The 24,503-nt window shown below is 36.7% G+C and overlaps 2 protein-coding genes across 2 annotated transcripts in view; one reads left to right on the top strand and one right to left on the bottom strand.

The window, feature by feature from the left end:
* LOC121734932 (chaoptin) overlaps nt 1-20,697 on the top strand; it is a 29,342-nt gene extending 8,645 nt beyond the window's left edge. The window contains exons 6-19 of the mRNA XM_042125580.1: nt 2,362-2,460; nt 3,327-3,428; nt 3,995-4,139; nt 11,784-12,038; nt 12,304-12,476; nt 12,685-12,888; nt 15,059-15,293; nt 15,748-15,947; nt 16,703-16,787; nt 16,957-17,152; nt 18,477-18,554; nt 18,832-19,029; nt 19,321-19,579; nt 19,961-20,697. Of these exons, the coding sequence (XP_041981514.1) occupies nt 2,362-2,460; nt 3,327-3,428; nt 3,995-4,139; nt 11,784-12,038; nt 12,304-12,476; nt 12,685-12,888; nt 15,059-15,293; nt 15,748-15,947; nt 16,703-16,787; nt 16,957-17,152; nt 18,477-18,554; nt 18,832-19,029; nt 19,321-19,579; nt 19,961-20,399 (2,668 nt within the window). The 3' untranslated portion in view covers nt 20,400-20,697. The remainder of the gene's footprint in view (nt 1-2,361; nt 2,461-3,326; nt 3,429-3,994; nt 4,140-11,783; nt 12,039-12,303; nt 12,477-12,684; nt 12,889-15,058; nt 15,294-15,747; nt 15,948-16,702; nt 16,788-16,956; nt 17,153-18,476; nt 18,555-18,831; nt 19,030-19,320; nt 19,580-19,960) is intronic.
* Nucleotides 20,698-22,222: 1,525 nt separating this feature from the next.
* LOC121737679 lies at nt 22,223-23,802 on the bottom strand. Its single transcript, XM_042129350.1, has 4 exons — nt 23,685-23,802; nt 23,110-23,273; nt 22,698-22,800; nt 22,223-22,323 (listed from the first exon to the last, which is right to left on the bottom strand). The coding sequence occupies exons 1-4, from the start codon at nt 23,800-23,802 to the stop codon at nt 22,223-22,225; spliced, it is 486 nt and encodes a 161-aa protein (XP_041985284.1).
* Between the last annotated feature and the right edge of the window lie 701 nt (nt 23,803-24,503).

Genomic DNA, 24,503 nt, shown 5'->3' with positions numbered 1-24,503 from the left:
GGCTGCGTCAACTCAAGAAATTAGTAAAATAATAGACAGCTTACAAACAAATACTGCTACAGGACTTGATGGGATCTCATGTAAGGCTCTTAAGTGTGTGAAAGAGGTGATCATAACTGAACTTACAAATTGCATAAATGACTGTCTCGAAAGGGGCCAATTTCCAGATTCACTAAAGGTGGCAAAAGTATCCCCAATCTTCAAGGCAGGCGAAAAGTCTGAACCTGGAAACTATCACCCCATCTCAGTCCTTCCAGTATTATCAAAGGTATTAGAGAAAGTGATATACGTTACGCTAATGAGATACTTAAATTTTCACAATATCCTTTACTCAAAACAGTATGGTTTCAGGAATAAATCTAATACTTTGTCAGCCTGTATCGACCTAATAACAAAACTTAAATGTTCTATTGATAAAAAACAACTGGCTCTTGGAATATTCATAGATCTACAAAAGGCCTTCGACACAATCAGCCATAAACTTCTTCAACATAAATTAAAAAAGATTGGTATAAAAGGCACGGCTTACAAAATAATAGAATCATATTTAATAAATAGAAAGCAGGCAGTCAAAATAGACGAAACATTGAGTAGTACTAATCCAGTATCTTGCGGAGTCCCACAAGGATCAATTCTCGGACCCCTACTTTTCTTAATATATATTAATAACATAAAAGACCTAAAGCTAATGGCTGATACAACTCTATACGCAGATGACACCTGTCTCTTTTACTTTGGACGAAAACTGGACTCTCTAGTTTCACAAGCCCAGAAAGATTTAAATAAGCTTAATGAATGGTTCAAGTATAATTTGCTAACTATTAATGTCAAAAAAACTAATTAAATTATTTTTTCGTCAAAAAATAAAAAACTAGGTAGTTTTACACCGTTAACAATTGACAAGGAAATGATAACAAAAGTAGAATCAGAGAAATATCTTGGCTTAACTCTCGATAATCATCTCACTTGGAAACCGCACATAAATAAAATATGTAACAAACTGTCGTCGCTGATGGGTGTTCTTAAGAATAATACACACTGTTTCCCAATTAACATAAAATATCTAATATACAATTCACTCATCAAATCATACCTTACCTACTTGATTGAAGTATGGGGATCCACTACACTTGAAAATATTAAAAAACTACAAATAAAGCAAAATAAAATTATAAAAACTCTTTTTAATTATGATTACATGACACCTACTAAAACTATTTACAAAAGACTTAAACTAATGACTGTAAAACAAATACATAAATTCCACACCTGCCTACTAATAAGAAAAATATTAACCAAAGACATCCACTCACAAATCATCTTTACTAAAAAGTCGCAAATCCACACTCGACACTTGAGAAATGCAAATAATATAAATCTATATACACCACGCTCCAACTATGGGATTAAAAATATTGTGTTTGAAGGTGCCAAAATGTATAATAGCTTGCCTAAAGATATAAAAGAAATAAAATCACTGCCATTATTCAAAAAGAAACTTAAATTTTATGTACTAACTGATATTAATTAAATGAATGTAAAATAGTAATAAACTACAGTATTCTATGATCCTATATAAAAAAAATAATAATTATAATAAAATGTTTTTCCAGAGAATGTATGATGTATAATTCTAAAATAGTGATGAATGATAAATGTAATGTTTGTTTTTCAGAAAATGTATGATGAATAATTTTGAAATAGTGATGAATGATAAAATATGTAATGTTTGTTTTCCAGAGAATGTATGATGTATAATTTTGAAATAGTGATGATAAATGTAATGTTTTGTGAGAACATGTAAAAGACAAAAAATGTAAATGTCTATACTTAGGAAGTGTTTGCCAAATGTATCACTCAATTTATTTTTGTAACACGTGTTTCTCGCCGTGTATAATAATTTGTAAAATTATTTTGTGAGAAATAAAGTCTTAAACCGTAAACCGTATTCAAAGCATATGCTACCAACAAGTAAGATTTTTCACCAAGGTATACCATGGTTCGGAAGGTGCTGAGAGAACTCCTGATTCTTTAGAGATACAAGTTTGGGAGTTTCGACGTTGTTTTAAGAGCGGAAAGCATATGCTACTATGCAAGTTACCTTCATCTTAATCATCATCACTACCATAAACCGTTATAGAACCATGTGTCGTCCCGTTTTGACCCTATTATTAGTACTTTTCATAGTTTTTTATGATATATCGCTTAAACCGCGGGTAACACCGCGGGGCATAGCTAGTTCTAAATAAAATTTCACATATGTGCCTTGGACATTCACTTTAACTTTACCTTACAATTACGTGCGGGGCAGGCCGCGACCAAAAACCATTTATCTATACTTAACTGTAGTATGGCTTCCAGCTACAACAACATAACGAAGCTGGACGGCAGCCACCTGGGCGACCTCAGCAAGCTGGGCTGGTGTAACGCCAGCCACAACCTCATACCGGAGATACCCAGGTACACTCCAGCACGCTTCCAGCTGCAACAACATAGCTGGACGGCAGCCACCTGGGCGACCTCAGCAAGCTGGGCTGGTGTAACGCCAGCCACAACCTCATACCGGAGATACCCAGGTACACTCCAGCACGCTTCCAGCTGCAACAACATAGCTGGACGGCAGCCACCTGGGCGACCTCAGCAAGCTGGGCTGGGGTAACGCCAGCCACAACCTCATACCGGAGATACCCAGGTACACTCCAGCACGCTTCCAGCTGCAACAACATAGCTGGACGGCAGCCACCTGGGCGACCTCAGCAAGCTGGGCTGGTGTAACGCTAGCCACAACCTCATACCGGAGATACCCAGGTACACTCCAGCACGCTTCCAGCTGCAACAACATAGCTGGACGGCAGCCACCTGGGCGACCTCAGCAAGCTGGGCTGGTGTAACGCCAGCCACAACCTCATACCGGAGATACCCAGGTACACTCCACGCTTCCAGGCTCCAGCTCCAAAATCATCAATTGGTCAATGTGAACACAGCCTATGATGATATTCTTTGTATCGCAAAAAGGCTAACGGCTGCATTTAACGATTAAATAACTTTGAATAGACGAAGAACTACTCGGAAAATATAATTATTATGAAAATATAATGTCAAAATGTTCATCAATCATAGTAGTATCATTGAAAGACAATAAGCAGGTGCCTTACTCCCGAAACTGATATCGATTTCGATTTTCGATTTCAACGGTTTTTTGACATTTTTTTGACATATTTTAGATGTCTAAAGTGTCAAAAAACCGTTGAAATCGAAAATCGAAATCGATATCAGTTTCGGGAGTAAGGCACCAGATGTCTGCATCGTAATTTGTGTGCTTACAGGGGTATGTTCGCGCGCAACACTCTCATCAAGGTGGTGCACCTGGACAACAACAGGATCAAGAAACTCGACATCAACAGCTTCAAGGGAATGAGGTTTTTGAGGTGAGATACAATCGAGTATTTAATTTTTCCAAGTCAAGCGATATGATGTTATTGTTTGTAAAATCTGTTAATATGGTAGAGTGTAGACGGTAGGACGCTACGAGAGTAGATAATTTAATAATATCTACAATGCGTACATAATTTGTTAAGTTTCGGAACGAAGTTCTTTATCGCTCGTCGCGAAAGGAGGCTAGACGGAGCGACACGTTTTGACCGACACTTATTTTAGTACCTGCGAAGTAGTGGCAGAGGGCGTTAATGTGGCGATGATGTCGACTGGCGGGAAATTTAAAACTTCGTTCCATCCGGGTGTCCCTTGACACCTCTCATTTTTTTATTAAAGCCTGGTTGCGGAGCACACAGGATCTCTTCCTTTATCTCGGAAAAAACAATAAAGAATTATTATGCAACGATAACACGTTATGAAATAATGCTACAGGACTTTATCAGATAAAGGTTTTATACAAAGAAGTTTAAGTCCAGGCGTTATTTATTCACCAACGAAGACTTCAGTTGATTCATAACGGGTCATAAAATTGTGTCACTCATTGACTATTTCTCTCCAGGCGTCTATACCTCCAGGACAACCAGATCTCGGAGGTGGGTCGCGGCACTTTCTCGGCGGTGACGCGCATCGGCACCGTCGACCTCGCCCGCAACTTCATACCCAAGGTCGACTACCAGATGTTCCAGGCAGTCAAATATGCTGAGGTACGATTACAGTAGGTGTTTTGTGAGCCCATCTATACTAATATTATATATTATTATATTATATATTATTATATTATATATTATTATATTATATATATTATATAATATAATATATACTAGCTAGTTGACCGAGCTTTGCTCGGTATTCGATAAAACACAAATAAAATGACATTTTCTTAAAATGATTCCTAGCTAGATCGATTTATCGCCCCCGAAACCTCCTATATACTAAATTTCATGAAAATCGTTGGAACCGATTCCGAGATTCCAATTATATATATATATATATATATATATATATATATATATATATATATATATATATATATATATCCAGTAAGTGTAGTATATATATATATATATATATATATATATATATATATATATATATATATATATATATATATATATATATATATATATATATATATATATATAAAACTACTGGACCGATTTTAAAAATTCTTTTACCATTTGAAAGCTACATTATTTACGAGTAACATAGGCTACTTTTTGTTATGGAAAATTTAGGGTTCCGTAAGATATTTCAGTTTTACGGAAACAACCAGAAAATTCACTTATTTTGCGTACGCTTCCTAAACTATAAAATATAGAACCATACAATGTTCTAAGTAAATGTAGATCTTATAAATAACTATAAAAATGTCCGCGACACACTATACCTATCTATGTCAAGTGAGGCACAGCAACCATTGTTTTATTTAAAACTCTTGATTTTTTTTTGGACTATATTTAAGCGCATTTATTTTACTCATGCTTATAATCCTTAACAAAATAAATTATTTCACCACTAAGTACATTTTATGTAGTTAATATTTGGTCTTTGAATGATTAAAATTGGACGTTTAGTTTACAAGTTATGGCGAAATTAAAATATTACGATAGTGGGTGTCACCAAGGCGAGGCCAGGGTGCGCGTGCGGGAGGTCGACAATCTGTGCAGTGTCAAGTGTGCAGCCTGCGTATAATGACTGCGTCGTCGATTTTAGTGTCGGAGCAGTGGTCGGAGTCTGTGAATTGACCTGGCAATCATTTTGCTGACCGAGTCTTTCCTGGGTATGCTTTTTGCAGCGGGCGGAGCCGCGGACGACCGCTATAATGAATATACTTAAATCAAAACTGCTGAATCGATTTTAATCCAACGATATCAAAATACTTAGATACGACGTATGCCGTTAAAACTGTAGCAATGTTTTTGCATGCAAAATGTGTATCGAGAAAATATTCTCGTCCTTTTTTGTCTTACAGTAATAGCATATACTACTTTCTCTTTCTCTCATTTTACGCTTTAATCGAATCGAGAAAATATTGTCGTCTTTTTTTGTCTTACAGTAAAATCATATACTACTTTCTCTTTCGCTCATTTTACGCTTCGCTATGATTTTTCTCTTAAAATGGAAGACAATAATTTAAATATTAATAAAATCTTAGTAATTACGTGTGAAATATTACACCTTTGGCTTTATTTGTATTCCTCGTTTTGTTACTGCACTATCGAAAGGCACATGACGGCATTCTGGAGCAAAATGTAGCGAAAAACAACGCCGAATTAATGAAATAAACACGTCCGGCTGTTACCACGTCCTAAGGCGCACTGGTCACAGATGAGTGAGCTCACTCATTTCGAGGGTGACACATTTTAGCGCTGACGATTGTATGGAATGCCTTTTCTAAAGTTCTAATTCTATGTTTTAATCATATTTTTTTCAGTGGCTATTTAAGTATATTTTGTACCCGTGCGAAGCCGGGGCGGGTCGCTAGTATAATATAAAGTTTCCCAATATTTTATGTAATTTAAAGTTTGTGTTCGGCGTCTACTCTTTTTTTGACCAGCGACATCTAGTACTTACGGCCGCACTCAGACATTCTATGATGATTAAAATTAAATAAAAAAAAACTTAAACTTCAATTTAATGAACAGTTTAACAGATAATGTATAATGTGGCTCATGTCAAAATCTTTATTAAAATACAGTCTCTGAGTGTGACACTTTGTTTATCTTTCAATAGATTTATAGTTTTTAATGCGAAAAATTAAGAAATTAAAAAAAAAAACCCCGCCAAAACAACTTTAAAAATTAATGAAATAATATTTACTGCCTTTAAGTTCAAATAATTCCTAACTTGTGTAAAGCAATATTTTAGTCCATAATTGTTGTCACGGTGTGTCGGTGGACCGCCAAGTAAACTACAACCTACAACCGCCTAGTCGCTGGTTACCTATCTCGATTCAGATCGCTGTGAATATCCTTAAACTTGTTATGTGAAATCAAACATCTAAATTAACGGTCCCCCGACACACCTTGACAACAATTATGGACTAAAATATTACTTTACACAAGTTAGGAATTATTTGAACTTAAAAGCAGTAAATATTATTTCATTACTTTTTAAAATTGTTTTGGCGGGGTTTTTTTTTTAATTTCTTAATTTAATTTTATTTCATACTTTTTAAACTTGTGTTGGTTATAGTGCAGAATAATTCCTATCAACAGAATCATATTCTCATGATTACCATCTATCAATGTCCTTTTCCATGATGCCGTTAATATGAGCCCAAACATGAAACCTCCACTTTGGGTTCATACGAAGCTCGGTTCCTATAGAATCCAGGTGACGCTGCAGCAGCAGCATGTAAATATTTACTGTTTATACTTTATCTACTTCTTTCTGGTTGTCGAAATTAAAATGAGCCCAAACACGAAACCTCTGCTCTAAGTTGGCGAGGAATTGGATATCCTATTGATTACCAGGTGATGCTGCAGCACCAGGTCACCTTTCCATTATTATGTGTATACGTACATTGTATATTCACGAATGTCACGAACTAGAATGAAATATAAAACCCATCAAACGACTACAAGTTGCTAACGGCCTTTCATGAACCAGATAAACCCTGATTGTCCAGCACTGAGCAGGCTGATGATGATGAATTATAGCTAAGAACACTCTCGATCATGTCAGCTTTCAAACAAAAAAAACTAGATCAAAATCGGTCCACCTGTGTGGATGCTACGATGCCACGGACAGATACACACACAGACAAACAGACAGACAGACAGACAGACAGACAGACACGTCAAACTTATAACACCCCTCTTTTTTGTCGGGGGTTAAAAAAAGAACGATTACTGCGCTACAAGCGAATAAGAAACGTGGTAACTAGTAATCTTAATGCTAGATATAATATGATGCCTGATGCGCTTCAATGTAAATATATCGGTGTGCTAAGTTAAGCTCCGAAATTACTAGCTAGACTTAAATTGGCATAGATCAATTCAGAAAAGTAGGGTATAGTGTCTAACACTTTATGTCTGTACAATAACAATATTATAATTCTGCAGAGTTTGTTAGTTTGTTTGTTTGTTTGAACGCGCTAATCTCAGGAACTACTGGTCTGATTTTAAAAAATCTTTCAGTGTTAGGTAGCCCATTTGTTGAGGAAAGTTATAGGCTATATTTTATCACGCTAAGACTAATAAGAGCGAAGAAATAGAGGAAAGTGTGGAAAAAGCGGGGGGAAATTATTTGAAAGGGCTTATTTGAACGCGCTAATCTCAGGAACTACTGGTCTGATTTGAAAAATTATTTCAGTGTTAGATAGCCTATTTATCAAGGAAGGCCATAGGCTATATTTTATTATTCTACGACTAATAGGAGCTAAGAAATAGAGGAAAATGTGGAATGTGGAAATTATATGAAGTAGCTTATTATCTTAAGATGCTTGAATGTATGTGTATATAAAAATGAAGAATTAGAGCAGCAAGTGAAAGAACAGAGTACAAAAATTGAATACTTGGAGCGACAACAAAGAAGAAAAAATATCCTATTTTTTGGTATCAGAGAAGATGAAATAAAATATTATGATGATCTACTGAAAGACATCCTACAAATTATAAATAATACTATGAAAATAACCTGCGAGCAGAGAGACATTGATCACGTGAGACGTTTAGGAAAGAAGAATGACACCATACGACCTGTGTTGGTCACACTGATATCTGTAAATATGAAAATGCAATTAATTCGTTCTAAAAAACTGCTGCAAAATAACGGATTGTATATAAATGAAGATTTTCCACCAGCTATTTTGGAGAAAAGGAAAGAGTTGCAAAGTGAACTCAAAAAACTCAGAAGTGAAGGAGCACGTGCAATCATTAAGTATGATAAAATAGTCATCCTGGAAAACAAACATCAACAAAAAAAGGCAACAAATAATACCCCTACAGCCCCTACAACATCTCAATCAAATAAAAGATTTTATTCAGAATCTCCCGAAACTGAAAATAAAAATCCCAATAGAAATCTTAATTCTAATGCACGTCAAGTACCGAAGAAAAACAAAACATATACAATAGGTTCCTATATTAAACCAAAAAACAATCACGGACAAAACAGAATAGCAAAAGGCAGAGCCCCCTCTCAACACACTTCAAACAAAACTAAATAATGACAAAAACATACCCTTTTCCCCAATCCGGCTGGTCACCGTGGGGAGTACGACCAAATCCCTCCAGCCTCAGCAGAACCGGAAATATTCATTGGAACCTTAAACACCAGAACATTAAGAACGGACGAACACCTCAAAGAACTAGAACATGCCCTTGCAACTATCAAATGGGATATTATTGGACTCTCGGAAGTACGAAGGTTGGGGGAATACATTCTTGCCTACCATGATTATATTATGTACTACAAAGGCGAAACACAAAGTCAATATGGAGTAGGATTTCTTGTAAAACAATATCTACAGCACAAAATAGAAGGGTTTACTGGTATATCGGAAAGAATAGCTGTTGCTAACATAATGTTGAATGAACCATGGTCAATAATACAAATATATGCACCAACTGAGGCCTCCGATAATAACCAAAAAGAGATTTTTTATAACCAATTAGGCATATATAATAAGCTCTCGAAAATACACACAAAAACATCATAGTTATGGGTGACTTTAATGCTCAAATTGGCGAATACAACGGAGTTGCCGGTAAAAAGGAAATTTGGCACAGGAAAACGTAACGATAATGGACAAAGACTTATAGACTTTGCTCTTCAAAATAACCCATACATCGCAAATACATACTTCAAAAAAAAGGAAAAACAAAAAGTGGACGTGGATCTCGCCAGATACAAAATACAAAAATGAAATAGATTTTATCCTCATCAATAAGTTACAAAGATGTAAGAATGGTGAAACAATCAATAATCTAAATTTTAACACAAATCTTCGCCTTGTACGAGCAAAACTGAGTCTTCTAAACGTTAAATTACCGAGGAAACATTTTAAATCGCACAGAAAAGAAATACCACCATCTATACCTGATAACATATCTAAACATTTGGCATGTCTAAATAAAAACAACAAACTTTATGATATACAAGATGAATATAACAACATAGAAAAAGGTCTTCGGTATATTAACAGCGAAATAATCAATCAACCTACATGTAAAGACAAAATAGGACAAAGAGCCAGAGAATTACTTGTGAGGAGGAAAGAATTGTTAAGAAACAGGACAGAAAACAAAACTGAAATAACTAAAATTAGCAAAGAAATTAATAAAAATATTAAAAAACATAGAAACGAAGAAAGAACAAGTAAAATAAAGCACTACATAGAAAAGTCAGGAGGTATTAAAAGGGCTCTAAGAGATCTAAGAGACCATACATCATGGATTCCCAAAATTAAATCCTAAATTGTGAAGTAGAGAAGGCAATACTAAGCCAGAAAAATAAAAAAGCATCCGGAGATGATAAGATATCCAATGAACTTTTAAAAGGGACATTACAATATATCGTAACTCCACTAACAAGGCTATTTAATGAAATTCTTATAAACGAATATATCCCTACACAATGGACCTCTTCTACAATTAAACTACTGCATAAGAAAAGAGATAAAGACCAAATCAATAACTATCGACCAATATCACCAAACATCTATAAAGTTTTTGCCAAAGTCATATTAGCTAGGATAGAAAAAGTGCTTGATGAAAATCAACCGGAGGAACAAGCTGGTTTCCGTTACGGATACTCGGTACTGGACCATATACATGCATTGAGACAAGTGATTGAGAAATATACGGAATACGGCTTAACTTACTATATAGCGTTTATTGACTACAGCAAAGCCTTTGATACCCTACTGCATGTAAAAATATGGGAGGCACTTGAAGAACAAGGAATAGATGACAAATGCATTACAGTTTTAAAAACTATCTATAAAAACAGTACAACTAGAATACAGCTTGAAAGAAAAGGGGAACCTTTTAACATACAGAAAGGAGTACGTCAAGGTGACCCCCTATCACCAAAGCTTTTTGCAGCTGTATTGGAAAAGGTATTTAGGGCATGAAATGGGATAGCTTCGGATTAAATATTAATGGCACCAAACTAACACATCTCAGATTCGCTGATGATATTGCTCTGTTTGCTACAACTTCTGAAGAGATTAATATAATGATAAATCAATTAGCTACTGAAAGCAAAGCGGTCGGTCTGGAATTAAACTTAGACAAAACAAAAGTAATGACGAATGGTCCTAAACACGATGTTACAATTGAGGATAAGCAGATTGAATACGTGGAAGAGTACATATATTTAGGTCAAGTAATATCACCCCATAACACGATGAATAAGGAAATGGAAAGAAGAGTCGGAAATGCTTGGAAGAGTTACTGGACTTTAAAAGAGGTGATGAAAAATCCAAATATACACATTAAACTTAAAAGTAAATTATTTGATACTTGCGTTCTCCCTGTTTTAATGTATGGAAGCCAAACATGGTCCCTTACCAACCAAAACTTAGCCAAATTAATCTCCTGTCAACGTGCAATGGAGCGTAGCATGCTTGGCATAAAGAAAATGGATCGAGTAAGAAACGATGAAATCAGAAATATAACTAAAATACAAGACATTACGGTGAAAATTAAACGGCTGAAATGGAAATGGTCAGGACATTTGATAAGGGGCAAAGACAAATGGAGTAAAAATGTCACAGAATGGTACCCTAGAAACGGCAAAAGACAAAGAGGAAGACAAAACAAAAGATGGGCTGATGACTTTAAACTCATAGCGGGAGTTACCTGGAGTAGAGTAGCCAGGGACAGAGTTGAATGGAGGAGGTTGGAGGAGGCCTTTGCCAAATGGCATACGGAGCAGCATGCCAAATAAACAATATTAGAAGTAGGATTAGATATATATAAAATATATGTAATAGTATAGTAATGTAGTAGTTAAGTAGTGTAAATGCTCTGTAAGAATGGCTATAAATAAATAAATAATTATCTTAAGATTCTTAAGAATTACTGGAGTAATTTTATGTTATTTGGCAATCATGAAGAATAGACCACGTTAAGGGACATAGGCTATTTTTTTGCGGAAAAATGTACGGTCGCGTGAAATTCCTAAATTACGCAAGCGAAGCCGCGCGGAACATCTATATATAATAAAATCGTAGGAAAGTCAATGTTGTACATTGAATATTTTTGTACAATAAATAATACTTGGGACGTGATCTACTATACTAACGCGGACGAAGTCGCGGGCAACAGATAGTATATTATATCTCTCAATCAACGTTCACGTTCAATCGCTTAAAAATATGCTTTTACCATTTCCAGCTAATAAACCTAGCGGAGAACAACATTACGCTGATCGACAAGCAGGCGTTCACCGACCTGTACCTGGCCGTGGTGAACGTCTCCCACAACCAGCTGACCACCATCGAGGGCGGGGCCTTTGTGAACTGCAACAACATGTCCCTGCTCGACCTCAGCCACAACCGCCTGGCCACCATCCCGCGCGCCGCCTTCGACGAGAACACCTACGCCACCGAGTTCCGGCTCAGCTACAACGAGTTCACCGACCTGGGCCAGGTGAGTGTCTAGACTCTAAACCACTATATTCAACCCTCGGCCCGCCGAGACTTTATCAGTGGCCCGCGTGAAGTAAAACCATTTTGAACCGCGCTAACCGGCAAAATAGTGCAAAGTCTTCGTGAATGTCGTAAAATTCTTTGGCACTTATAATCCAATTATTTTGAGGAACGTATTTTTTTAATCCGCTCAGCTTCTAAGACTGAACTCATGTGCTCAACAAATTTTTTCAGTGAGTAGAAAATCATTTGCACTTTAATTACAGATCCCGATCCACAACATGACGGGTCTGAAGGTGCTGAACGCGTCGCACAACCGCATCACCACCATCCCCAAGAACGCGTTCCCCAAGCTGTACGAGCTGCACACGGTGGACGTGTCGCACAACGAGCTCACTGACATCTTCAATTCCGTGTTTCAGACGCTGTTCTCGCTGAGGTATGTGTGTGTGCGTACATACGTGCAAGCTTGCGTACTTGTTTGCATATATGCGTGCTTGCTAGGAGCGGTTTTTACGTCGTGCGTACACGAATGCTACGTGCGTATTATCTTACGAGTGTACATGTACCCATAGTGTATCATAGTGTATTAGTATGTAATCATCTTGTTAATTTCTTCTTTCTAACATGATGAACCTGTTTCACAGATATCTTAACCTTTCCCACAACGCACTGGAGCACATCAAGCCGGCGACGTTCGGCACGATCTACACGATACTAGAGCTCGATCTGTCGCACAACAAGTTGAGCGATTTGTCGCGCGGCAGTCTCGCCAAGCTCGCCAGCTGTCGCACGCTCGATCTCAGCCACAACTTCCTTGAACGGATACCGCAGATACCCATCAGTTTAGGGTAAGTTTAGTCGTAATAAATAAATAATAACAATAAATATAAGTACTGTCTAATATGTGGTCGCGGAACAAGTTAAAATTAGAAATTATCAAGAGTTTAAAATATCCCTTATATTATGAGGCTGCCACTACTTATGTACTGTCAAAAAAATGATTTTAAATAGGCCGATGGCGGACCTAGATATCTGCACAATAGACATAACGACCAGTAGTTCGACTGCAAAGAGACGGACAGGTTTCAATATCTGTCAAATTCGTCGGGTTTCACTAGGATTATGAACGGAATGTGCCTCGCGCTGGCTGATATAATAAATTTTTAAATATTAAAAATAAAGTTTTCAAAATTGGATTCCGACAATTTTAATCGCATGTGCCAAAACACAAACAACAATACCAAACCAAAGAGGAACACGTCGAGCGAATATGTCTTAGTTTTAAATTCGTAGGTGACAAGTTAACAACCCTAGCGACGATTTTCGTCATAATACGTCAAATTTAAAATTTTCAACATCAGTTCTAAGTCGGCATACTCTATCATTCTGTCTACTCTGATATCTGGTCGGGTTATGTCAAATCTGGCCGTGGCTAGGGATTGCAATTCGGCGTCATTTTCAATCCGGACCGGATTTAACCGGTTCCCCATAAATCTGGCCGGATCAGATCGGGTCTGAACCAAAAAGCAAAAATCATCCTATTTTTTGCTTATTAGTTCAAAAATAATCGGCCAAGTGCGAGTCGGACTTGCGCACGTAGGGTTCCGTACCGTTATAGAGGAAAAATAGGCGAAAATTTATGTTTTTGTATGGGAGCGCCCCTTAATTTTTTTATTTTATTTTACTATTCTTAAATATTAAAGTAGACATATAATTAAGGCCTTTGTGAAAATATCAAGTGCCTACCTGTTGCCATTATTGATATCGAGCAAAAAAAGTCAAAAAAATCACGTTTGCCCCCTTTAAATATTAATTTTATTTTGTTTTTAGTGTTTCTTGTTATAGCGGCAACAGATATAGGTACACAATCTGTCAAAATTTCAGAACTCTAGCTATAGTGGTTCTTGAGATACAGCCTGGAGACAGACATACGGACAGACAGACGGACAGACAGACGGATAGACAGACATCGAAGTCTCATGATTAGGGTACCGTTTTCACCCTTTGGGTACGGAACCCTAACAAGGCCTTTGCATCCATTGTTGATGATTTATACAGTACTAGCTGTTGCCCGCGACTTCGTCCGCGTGGACTTCAGTTTATAGCGCGCGATGTCAACAAAATTGGTGTCATAAGCTTTTATAAAAAAACCCACCAGGGTTTATTTTATTTTATTGATTTAAGGGGTACCAACCCCTTAAATCAATACAGCTGTGCAGTGTGCACATAATATTTTATTTTTTTTAAATTAAACTTTATATTTTATGCCAAATTTTAAAGCTTATTTAGCCCCCCAATTACACAACTTTACCCATAAAATATTTATCATTGATAGGTTTAAGGTTACGTCACTGTATATACTAATATAAAGTACTGACTTATTAAATAACGTAAAATAGAAATAACAATCGAAAAAAATCGAAAGTCGAATGTAGGATGATACCACCTCTTATAGAAAGATGTTGGGCAAGCGTTAGCGCGACGTAAGAGATGCACGGCGCCACCTAGTATGATTTTTTGGAACTAACTTAATTTGAACAAATTTTCGTATTTTCACCCCCTTACAACCCCTTTTTCCAGTAAAAAAGTAGCCTATGTCCTTTCTCAGGCTTTAGACTATCTGTATACAAAATTTCATTACACTCGGTTCGGTAGTTTTGGCGTGAAAGCGAGACAGACAGACAGAGATACTTTCGCATTTATAATATAAGTGTAGATTTTCATAGCGAAGTAACCACTCTTCAAATACTGTACAACCTGGAACAAGATTTTAAATGTCCTTATGGTTGCCCAATGATCCAGTCTCCGGATATTGGGACCGGATCCGGTAACCATAAAATGATGCGGAATCCGCCGGATTACCGGATCCGGCTTTCCGAATTGCAGTCCCTAGCCGCGGCAGATTACGGACATCGGCATGATATTACCAAACAAAATAACGTCAAACTAGATCCGCAATCTCTATTAATCTATAAGATAGTACAAAATTTAATAACACACTTTTATTACCTTACACAGTGAGTTGAATTTCGCGTACAACAACGTGTCCGAGATCCGCGCGAACACGTGGCCGACTATGAACGCGCTGCTGCGACTCAACTTGTCGCACAACTCGTTGGGCGACGCGCTGGACGGCGGCGCGTTCTCCGGCCTGCTGACGCTGCAGTCGCTCGACTTGTCCGCCAACGGCCTGACCCGCCCGCCCTGGCAGGCGCTCAACGTCTTGACTAGCTTGCAGTATCTCTACATGCAGGTAAGATGATTGTGCAGACAATTTGGAGAAGAAAAATATTTATTGCGCAGCTGCTCGCTATTTTCTTGCGTATGATATGATAACATGAGTTATAATAATGTAGTCTCGTCTAAAATCTACTCAATAGAATGTAGGCTTACAATAATTTTACATAATATATTTCAACATCGACATCGCTATCTCGATAAATGGCAGATTTATTGTCTACTGCGTTAAACGATAATTCCATATTTTGTATTTTGTTAGCTATTACATTATCGCGAATCGTAGCATTGTCGGTGTGCTAATAATCTAAAAAAACGTTATGCTATCCGTGAAATTTATTCATAAGACCACGACTAATATTAAATTGACACAACCCGACCAAATGACGTAGGTCCGCCAACAAACGATTCGACTTCTATGAATAAATTTCTTCGATGGCAAAACGTTACATAAAACTAACTCTCTCCAGGAGAACAACCTGACCACCCTCTCCCGGGCGGCATTCGGCAGCCTGCCCACGACCTTCCACCTGGACCTGTCGCACAACCAGCTGGCCAGCGTGGAGAGACGCGCCTTCGACGGCCTGCCGCAGCTGCTGCATCTATCGCTGAGCGCCAACCTGCTGCAGAGCATACCCAACGAGGCCTTCAAGGGACTGGTCGCTTTGAGGTGAGTCTATTGAAACTTATCTGTGACTTCAGCTCTATTCGACAACCAGCTAAGTTTAGTGGGACGTGAAATTTACATCCATGGTGTATTCTGAGAGTGTATTCTCTGGGACGTGGCACAATTAAAATATTTACTATCGTTCTTTTCTGTACTGTTCATACAGAAGTTGAATATTCCTCAATTGGATTCATTATTCTGTGTATTCTGTAGTTATCGTGAGTCATAAATAATCGGCCAAGTGCGAGTCGGACTCGCGCACGTAGGGTTTCGTACCATTATCTAAGAGCAAAATTAGGCCAAAAATTTGTATTTTTTGTATAGGAGCCCCCCTTAATTTTTTATTTTATATTAATATTCTTGTTAATGATTAAAGTACGCATATAATTAAGGACTTTGAGAAAAAATCAACCTGTTGCCATTATTAATATAGAGCACAAAAGGCCAAAAAATCATGTTTGTTGTATGAGAGCCCCGCTTAAATATTAATTTTATTTTGTTTTTAGTATTTGTTGTTATAGCGTCACTAGATATATACAATCTGTGAAAATTTCAGAATTCTAGCTATAGCAGTTTTTGAGTTACAGCCTGGAGACAGACGGACAGACATCGAAGTCTCAGTAATAGGGTCCCGTTTTTACCCTTTGGGTACGAAACCCTAAAAATATGTTTAAACTTGGTGTTGCTACTCGTTACATAAATAACGATATTCAGTTATTTAAGCTTTCTTATGACTATATATTTTTCTTGTGTTTTAGGAAATTAGATTTATCTCACAACAGCCTCGAGAAAATCGACAACAAAACCAACGGCCTACTGGACGACTTGCTTTCGTTGGAATCGGTAAATAAACGAATTAATAATTTAAACCACTTGGTAAGGTAGAAATTTTAACCCATCAATCCCCAAGCGGCACCCGGCTGCCGCATGACAATTGAAAATCTATTATGTCTGCGATTCCCACGATTGAGGTATTAAAGGAACAGTGGAAAATACTTTCGCTCATCCACAGGTGGACTTAAGTCACAACCGGTTCGGTTTTCTGACGAAGAAGATGTTCCCGTCCAGCCCGTGGATACCGTACAGGCTGATGGAGGTGGACCTCAGCCACAACGAGCTGCCGGTACTGACCTTCGACCTCACGCACGGCACCAAGAAGGTCAAGAAACTGAATCTCAGCGGGAACTATATCAACGATATTAGAAATAGTAAGTGATTGTAAAAAAAGTTGGCTATTTTCAAGGGAATTTTCTAAAGTCGCGGATTTCCTATAAATACGATTTTTTTTAAAACGGGACCTCTTGTTTCCCCTATACATAATACAGGACAATTTCTGCATTGTTTTGTCTTATAACGTTTAAATATGGTGTTAATTTTTTTACAGATTTTAGTTTACTAGAGATCGCCCAATGGTCGAAATTCGACCTTACTTGCGACGAAATTAGGACTACTACCTATATTTTGTAAAAAATATTGACTTCACCATAGTTTTTTTCAATTCTTTAAGCATTGTCTAATTATTAGTATCTAAAATTAAATGAAAAAAAACAATAATCAATTTTCAATTTGTCAACTTGTTGTCAACAGACTTCAACCATAAATAAAAGAGTATAATTCGTATGTATAGGCTTGTCACTCAAAAATCTGTCTTTTTTCCTAGTAGTAGTGTCGTAGTGTGTGTTACGTTTTATTTGTTAGAAATATATAATATGATAAAAGCATAATTTTAAAATTATATTAGTTCGATGCACTCCTTCACCATGTCTATATATTAATACGCAAGCGAAAAACTTTGTAACCCTTTTTACGAAAAATGGGGAAACGTACGTGCATGAAATTTTACACAGTTATAGTTTATATGGTGAAGGAGTGCATCGAACTAATATTATTTTGAAATTATGCTTTTATCATACATTTTTTTAACAAATAAAACATTACACACACTACAACACACACATGAGAAATGATCGATTTTTGAGTGACAAGCCTATACATACCAATTATACTCTTTTATTTATGGTTGAAGTCTGTTGACAACAAGTTGACAAATTGAAAATGGATTATAGTTTTTTTTTATTGAATCTAAGATACTATTAGACAATGCTTACACGGCCAGTCTGAGATCAGCTAAGTCCCAGAGACAATAGTTGAAAAAAAAATGATAAAGTCAATATTTTTTACAAAATATAGGTAGAGTCCTAATGTCGTTGAAACTAAGGTCGAATTTCGACCATTGGGCGATCTCTAGTAAACTATAACTGTGCGAAATTTCATGCACCTACGTTTCCCCATTTTTCGTAAAAAGGGTTACAAAGTTTTTCTCTCACGTATTAATCTATAGATATACGATTGTGTTGTATTAAAATATGTATGTGTGAAAGAGTCAATGAGACCAGTTGCTTCAAGTCTATTTAAGAAATTTTACGTAAGTAAATCCGCGATATAACAAAACTAAGCAAAAACTTTATTGTTATTCTACAAAAAATATATTTTTACTACTACTGTGTTTAATCACATTTTTTTTCTTTTTAGATGTTATAGGTAACCTGACGTCACTGGAACTACTAGATCTATCCAACAATCAACTTCAAGATCTAGAATCGAGGACATGTAAGTTTGAAATTAATTACTTACAGGGAACATAAATTTGCCGTCAAACTTAACACTTATACTAGAGTATAGAGTCTAGACCGTAACAGGTAGATCGAAACCTGTAATTTTATCAAAATAATCAATGATTATTTTGATAACGTTACAGGTTTCGACATTCATGCAATATGCATGCATTGATTGTAAATTATTACACGGTTATTTTTATTATTTAATTATACCTGTAGGGGACAGCTGGGCTGGAGTACCATTTCTTATAAAACTATATTCATTACAGCGGACTCCAAAATAATTTTCCCTGAGAACATCACCGAGCTATACCTCCACAACAACTCCCTAGAAACCCTTCCCATCGGCAGCATACAGAAGGCGGCTGCGCTCAAGACGCTGGATGTGCGGCATAACGTGCTCACCAGCTACTATCCAGAGCTGGTTAGACTGATAGAGAAGACCGGGTTGAAGGTGTACTTTGAAGGTAGGTGTTTCTGTTTAGTTTTTAAAGTATGTTTTGTGGTGTTTGAATTATTAGTGACAGAAGTTGGTTTGGTAAATTAATTGAGCTGAGTGAGTATGTCAGTATTTCCTTCAATTCTTTGGTTTCTTTTTACCCTATATAGATTAAAGACTAAGCGCGACCAATTTTTTTGTTGTTATATAGCCGTAAAGAAAGTTACGTTGTGACAATATCGTCTCAAGTAAAGTTGAGAGTACATACTATTTTAGAAATTGTCCTCTAACCCATCGCAACTTGTATTAACGTTTTTAGGTAACAAGCTCAAATGCGACTGCCTTACCCGACCTCTCAAGCACTACCTCGCGCGCCTACCACCATCAGCTCTCGCAGCAGACACCAAGTACAACACTCTAGCTTGTTCCGAGCCGCCGCAGCTGGATGGAGAGTTGCTGGTGGAGGTGGATGAGGACAGACTGCGCTGTGCCGGCTCCGTCGAGCTGCAGGACAGGCTGGCCGAGTCCCCGCTGGACTACACCGCGCTACCAGATGTGCTGTTCAGGGATATACAGTAGTGAGTATATTTTTATGGAATTATAGGGATAGCCTCAGTACGTGAACGATTATTTTTGTTTATGGGCGCCCGTAATATTTCACGAAAAAGATTACACTCACCCCATTTTGTAAAATAGCTGCATTCATAATTAATGAGAGAATAAAAACCCATCTCTGTCACTATTTTGACACTGAGTTAGCGCACGTTGCGGTTTCGACCACTGACGACAACTCTTTACTACCTTTTAAAGTTTGTATTATTCGTAACTTTTATAAATTAAAGCTCTATAAAATAACTCCTGTATAGTCATAACCTGGTTTAAATAAAATCAGCTACCGTCACCGAAATCGGTGTGGCAAAACATCATAACATAAAATAAAGTTAACATGGTTTTTTCAGTTCGCAAGAAGCTATCTACACTCTATGGTACGTCTCTACGACGCAGGACCTCGCCGACTTCTTCATATACGCGCGGGACAAGAACAACACGATATACTACAGCAAGGACGTGTCCTACCACCTGCGCTCGCTGACAATAGACCTCGACGACAATTTCAAGATGGCGCTCAAAAATGGCGGCGCGTTCCAAATTTGTATCCAGGGCAAGAGCTCCGCCGGTTTCGCGCGCAAATGGTACGACAGTCAGTGTCAAAACGTCGAGTCCAATTTCGAATCGTGGCCGAAAAAACTGAACGTAGACAAGCGATTGTCGAAAAAGAAGGTAAGATATACCTGGTTCTCGAGTAATACGCTAGCGCTTGTTAGCGACTCAATTTTGATCACGTTGTGTATATTCCTGGGGGTATGCTTCAGGAGATTATCAGATATCGACGTTTGATACTATGTCCTACAATGTTAGGCTTATACTTTTCGATACTGCCTTATATTTAAGGGTTAATGGCGTATGATGGGTGTATTTGAATACTATAAAAAGTTGAAAAACGCAGAAAATGCTTAAAAGAGTGTAGTTTAAAACTACTTTAGAATTGAAACGAATTCCGTCCAATTTTTTTTATAAACTTACAATACATTATTTTGATAATATTTACACTTTTACATGACAATAATATTTGTGATACTATATCTTACATTTAATGTATTAATATTTTATTTATATAAATAAAATGATTTTTAAAATGTTGACCAAACGAAGTATTTCATAAGTTATAATAACTGCCATTTTGTGATAAATTTATTTGTTAAAATTCTTTATATTATTATAGTTCTGTTTAGTTATACTTTGTATATATAGATTTTTTTCATTAAATAATTAATTTATCCGGCTGGAAGGACCAACATTATCATTCCACATTTAACGTACCTAACGCATACCGTCATACACATACTAAGATGTTTTTTTCTTTTACTATGTTAAAATATGTAAAACATATGCATATTCAAGTATAAAAAAAACTTTTCATTGTGATAATATTGTTCGTTCGTAACTAAAAAAAGATTCAATTTATAGAATCATCACAAATTAAGCTTTAATTAATAATTCTCATGTAGGTAAGTACTTAATTTTTTGTGATTAGTTTGATTATCTTTTATATCTGAATATTTTATGTTTTTGTAAAATATTTGTAATTGAAAGTGTTTAGAGCAAAATAATACACAAACACGAAATGTTACCATGCAACCTACACACCTACCATGCTACTATTTGCACTGGGAAACTGCAATGTATTATGACAAAATATGTTCCGTGATCCGTCCATACTTTTATTGAATAAACTTTTTATTTTGTTAAATTATTTGGTTTTATTGTTATACGAACAACATAATATAAATACAGGGACATCACTGGTGAGTTGCTTAACAAATAGTAGTTACAACCTCCAACACTTTTACAATATCATTAAGGCGACGCCTTGATAATTTGGCTGTAGCGATATCGATTTTTCTCAGCAATGACTAAAGCTAAGAAATTAAAGTTCATTGTTAGTATTCATCATGTCTTTGTCTTTGAATTACCCATAGCATAACACGATTGGTCAGCTTTTATAACACAGAATAATCAATCAAAAATACCTCTGTAAAAAAAGGGATTCCTATATGTATTGCCAACAGAGGAGAGTGATTTAAGCTTCCAAAATTTGTACATAAATTGGTTCAAGCATACACTTTAATTTGCCCATAGCTTATATGAAATGTATTTATGGTTTTTAAATTACGCGACAAAAATCATTTTGTCGCTACGCCCTTTCCATTTTTTGCTGTTCCATTGCTTGTTTTCTATGAGAGACCGGGCCGGCCTCTCATAGAAAACAAGCAATCTAAAATATATCTAACACGGTTTTTTACTTTAACGCGGCGTCACCTTAAGTTACGTAACTATGCTGTAAGTTATAATTATGCGATGTCATTCTTTAAAGCTAAGCCTAACAGCGCCTTCACATTAGGTAAATCGCGAGCAGTGCGGCAGCAGCCGCAGCGCGACTTCTATACTAAAACGAGTCGCGCTTAATATGAAGGCGTCCTAAGTTAATTTAGTGTACAGATGATCGCACATTTATCAGCACGCACGCGCCGAACGCGTCGCATTTTAAAATTCGTTGTATGAAATGTTGTGAAACCTCGCACATTCGTCCGCACCGTAGTCCGTACGCGCCCCATTTCGTGCTATGTGGTGCGTTCGACGCTAACAAACGTGCGATCAGCTTAATCGTCTATGGATATAAGTTTGCTGTCGTCACGTGGACTCTTGTAGTCGGAGGGTACCCACGGACCGCTGAGAGGGTGGACCACGGCCGGGCTGGATTCTGCAAAAAATATAATTTAAAATGAGCTGGTAACACTGCAGCACTGGCACTATGTTTAGTAAAATTTGGATAGATTATATTTCCTTTGAACGCTTGCAACATTATTTATTATTATGTTACCTATTATACTTATTTGTGTTACCTATTAATGCTTTAGCGTATTCCCCTCTCACAGGCTTCTGAAATGACCTGCGAACAAAAACAGATCATTGAAAACATTTTTTATAATAATACGTATTTTGTACGTATTTTGTATGCTTTAATTCGGAATTTTAAATATTACAAGCGAGGGAGAAGGGAATAACTATAATTTTTTCCATTAAATTATGGGCCATAAGTAAATATAAAATAACTAATGTCAAACGTAAAGTTACCATGATTGTCGTGGTGGTCGTGGTGGTCGTGGTGGTCGTGGTGCGGGGTCCAGCCCCACTGGTGGTGGTGGTGACCCTTCCACGCGGTGAAGTACGACGCCAGCTAGAACAATACATCGGTGGAGTTAACAGAACAGTATATTAACTAGGTAAGCCAAAAATTCCAACACAATATTATAACTGAACCATACTAATAAATTATAAATGGGAAAGTTTGACCGTCTGTCAGCTAACTCCTCACGCTTAAAATGCTAGACCGTTGAAATTTGGTCTGGAGGAACTTTACGTCACGGGAAAGGAAGAAAGATAGTCTTTTCCAGGAAAAATAAGAGGTTCAATTCGTGTGATAAAAGAGTTTGGGAGGTATGAAATGTAGTTTGTTGTATTAATAATAATTAAGACGTTTTCTTACCTTAGCCGAGCTGCCGGCGATTTTGAAGATCAGCAAAATGATGCCGATAGCGACAGATTTGGCGGTCATGATGGTTGTGATCATGATCCACGTGGATGTCACCCCCAGGTGGAAGATCAGCGGCATCATCATTAGCTCCAACTTCTTCATGCCGCGACCCTTACCTGAACATAGATTATACGATAAGTAAGTCATAAAGTACTAAAGTAGAACTAAGTATTTATGCGATATTGCAAAACCCACGCCACGCCCCACGTCGCAGACAATACGTATGTATGTTAGTCTATAAGGTATTTATAATATGGGCCAAGATGCCTGAATTAAGTAAATAAATATAAAAATATAAATAAATAAAAAAAAACTTTTGTCTGAACGTCTGTAATCTCTTTGCGCTAAACCGATTTTGGTAAAATTTTGAAGGGATATATGACAATTATGAGTCCCGGAGAAAGGACTCAGGACTGTAATAAAAAAAGCAATTAGGTACCTACGGTTTTCTTGTATTGAATTTAGCGCAACAAAATTGCTTTTTGTTTGGACATCATCTTGTAACAAAACAATTCAAAGTTACTTACTGTTTTCGATCTCCTTAGAAAATTGTGGCTTAATTTGTTCATAGCGCAGCAGGCGTCCAATTTCACTGTCCTTAAAGTTAACATCGTTGAAGTTTTCTAACCACTTTGTAACGTCCATCGCGTAGTCGGCAAACAAAAGTTCTAAGTTTTGTTCTATTAACACAGCTAAAGAATTACTGTTTGTGCCGTTAGCGCAAGTAAAAATTATAAAAAGGAAAAGCAAAAATACCGCCATTTTTCTCGATAATGTATTCGAAATTCGAACTGCGGTCGAGACTCGAGCAAAAATGAGTGCTTTACAATTTTGTGAAAAGGTGTCTAAGTAATGATTTTTTGACGAGCGCGTTTCTTGTCAAAGCACAAAGTTATTCTAAAAGACTTTGAGCTTTCCGTATTTATACACTGGAACCAGTGAGGGGTATTGAACATTTGGTTATACATCTATACTAATATTATAAAGCGGAAGAGTTTGTTAGTTTGTTTGTTTGCTTGTTTGTCTGTTTGTTAGAACGCGCTAATCTCAGGAACTATTGGTCCGATTTGAAAAATTCTTTCAGTGTTAGATAGCCCATTTATCGAGGAAGGCTATAGGCTATATTTTATCACGCTACTACTAATAGAAGCGAAGAAATAGAGGAAAGTGTGGAAAAAACGGGGGGAAATTATTTTAAAGGGCTTATTTGAACGCGCTAATCTCAGGAACTACTAGTTATACATAACATTATACTGACAAAGCATTAAATTTTGTAGTTTTTTAATAATTAATTATTATTATGTGTTTAACAATGTTTTATGTGTAAGTGTAATATTATAATTCAC

The sequence above is a fragment of the Aricia agestis genome, chromosome 2 (assembly GCF_905147365.1).
Source record: "Aricia agestis chromosome 2, ilAriAges1.1, whole genome shotgun sequence".
NCBI classification, from domain to species: Eukaryota; Metazoa; Arthropoda; class Insecta; order Lepidoptera; family Lycaenidae; genus Aricia; species Aricia agestis.
This window is presented reverse-complemented; position numbering and strand designations above follow the sequence as displayed.

Coding starts and splice junctions, on each gene's coding strand:
- LOC121737679 (XM_042129350.1), bottom strand. CDS start 23,802: ATGGACGTTACAAAGTGGTTAGAAAACTTCAACGATGTTAACTTTAAG. Junction 23,274..23,684: donor TTCTAAGGAGATCGAAAACA/GTAAGTAACTTT, acceptor ATCTATGTTCAG/GTAAGGGTCGCGGCATGAAG. Junction 22,324..22,697: donor CGACCACCACGACAATCATG/GTAACTTTACGT, acceptor TATTTTTTGCAG/AATCCAGCCCGGCCGTGGTC.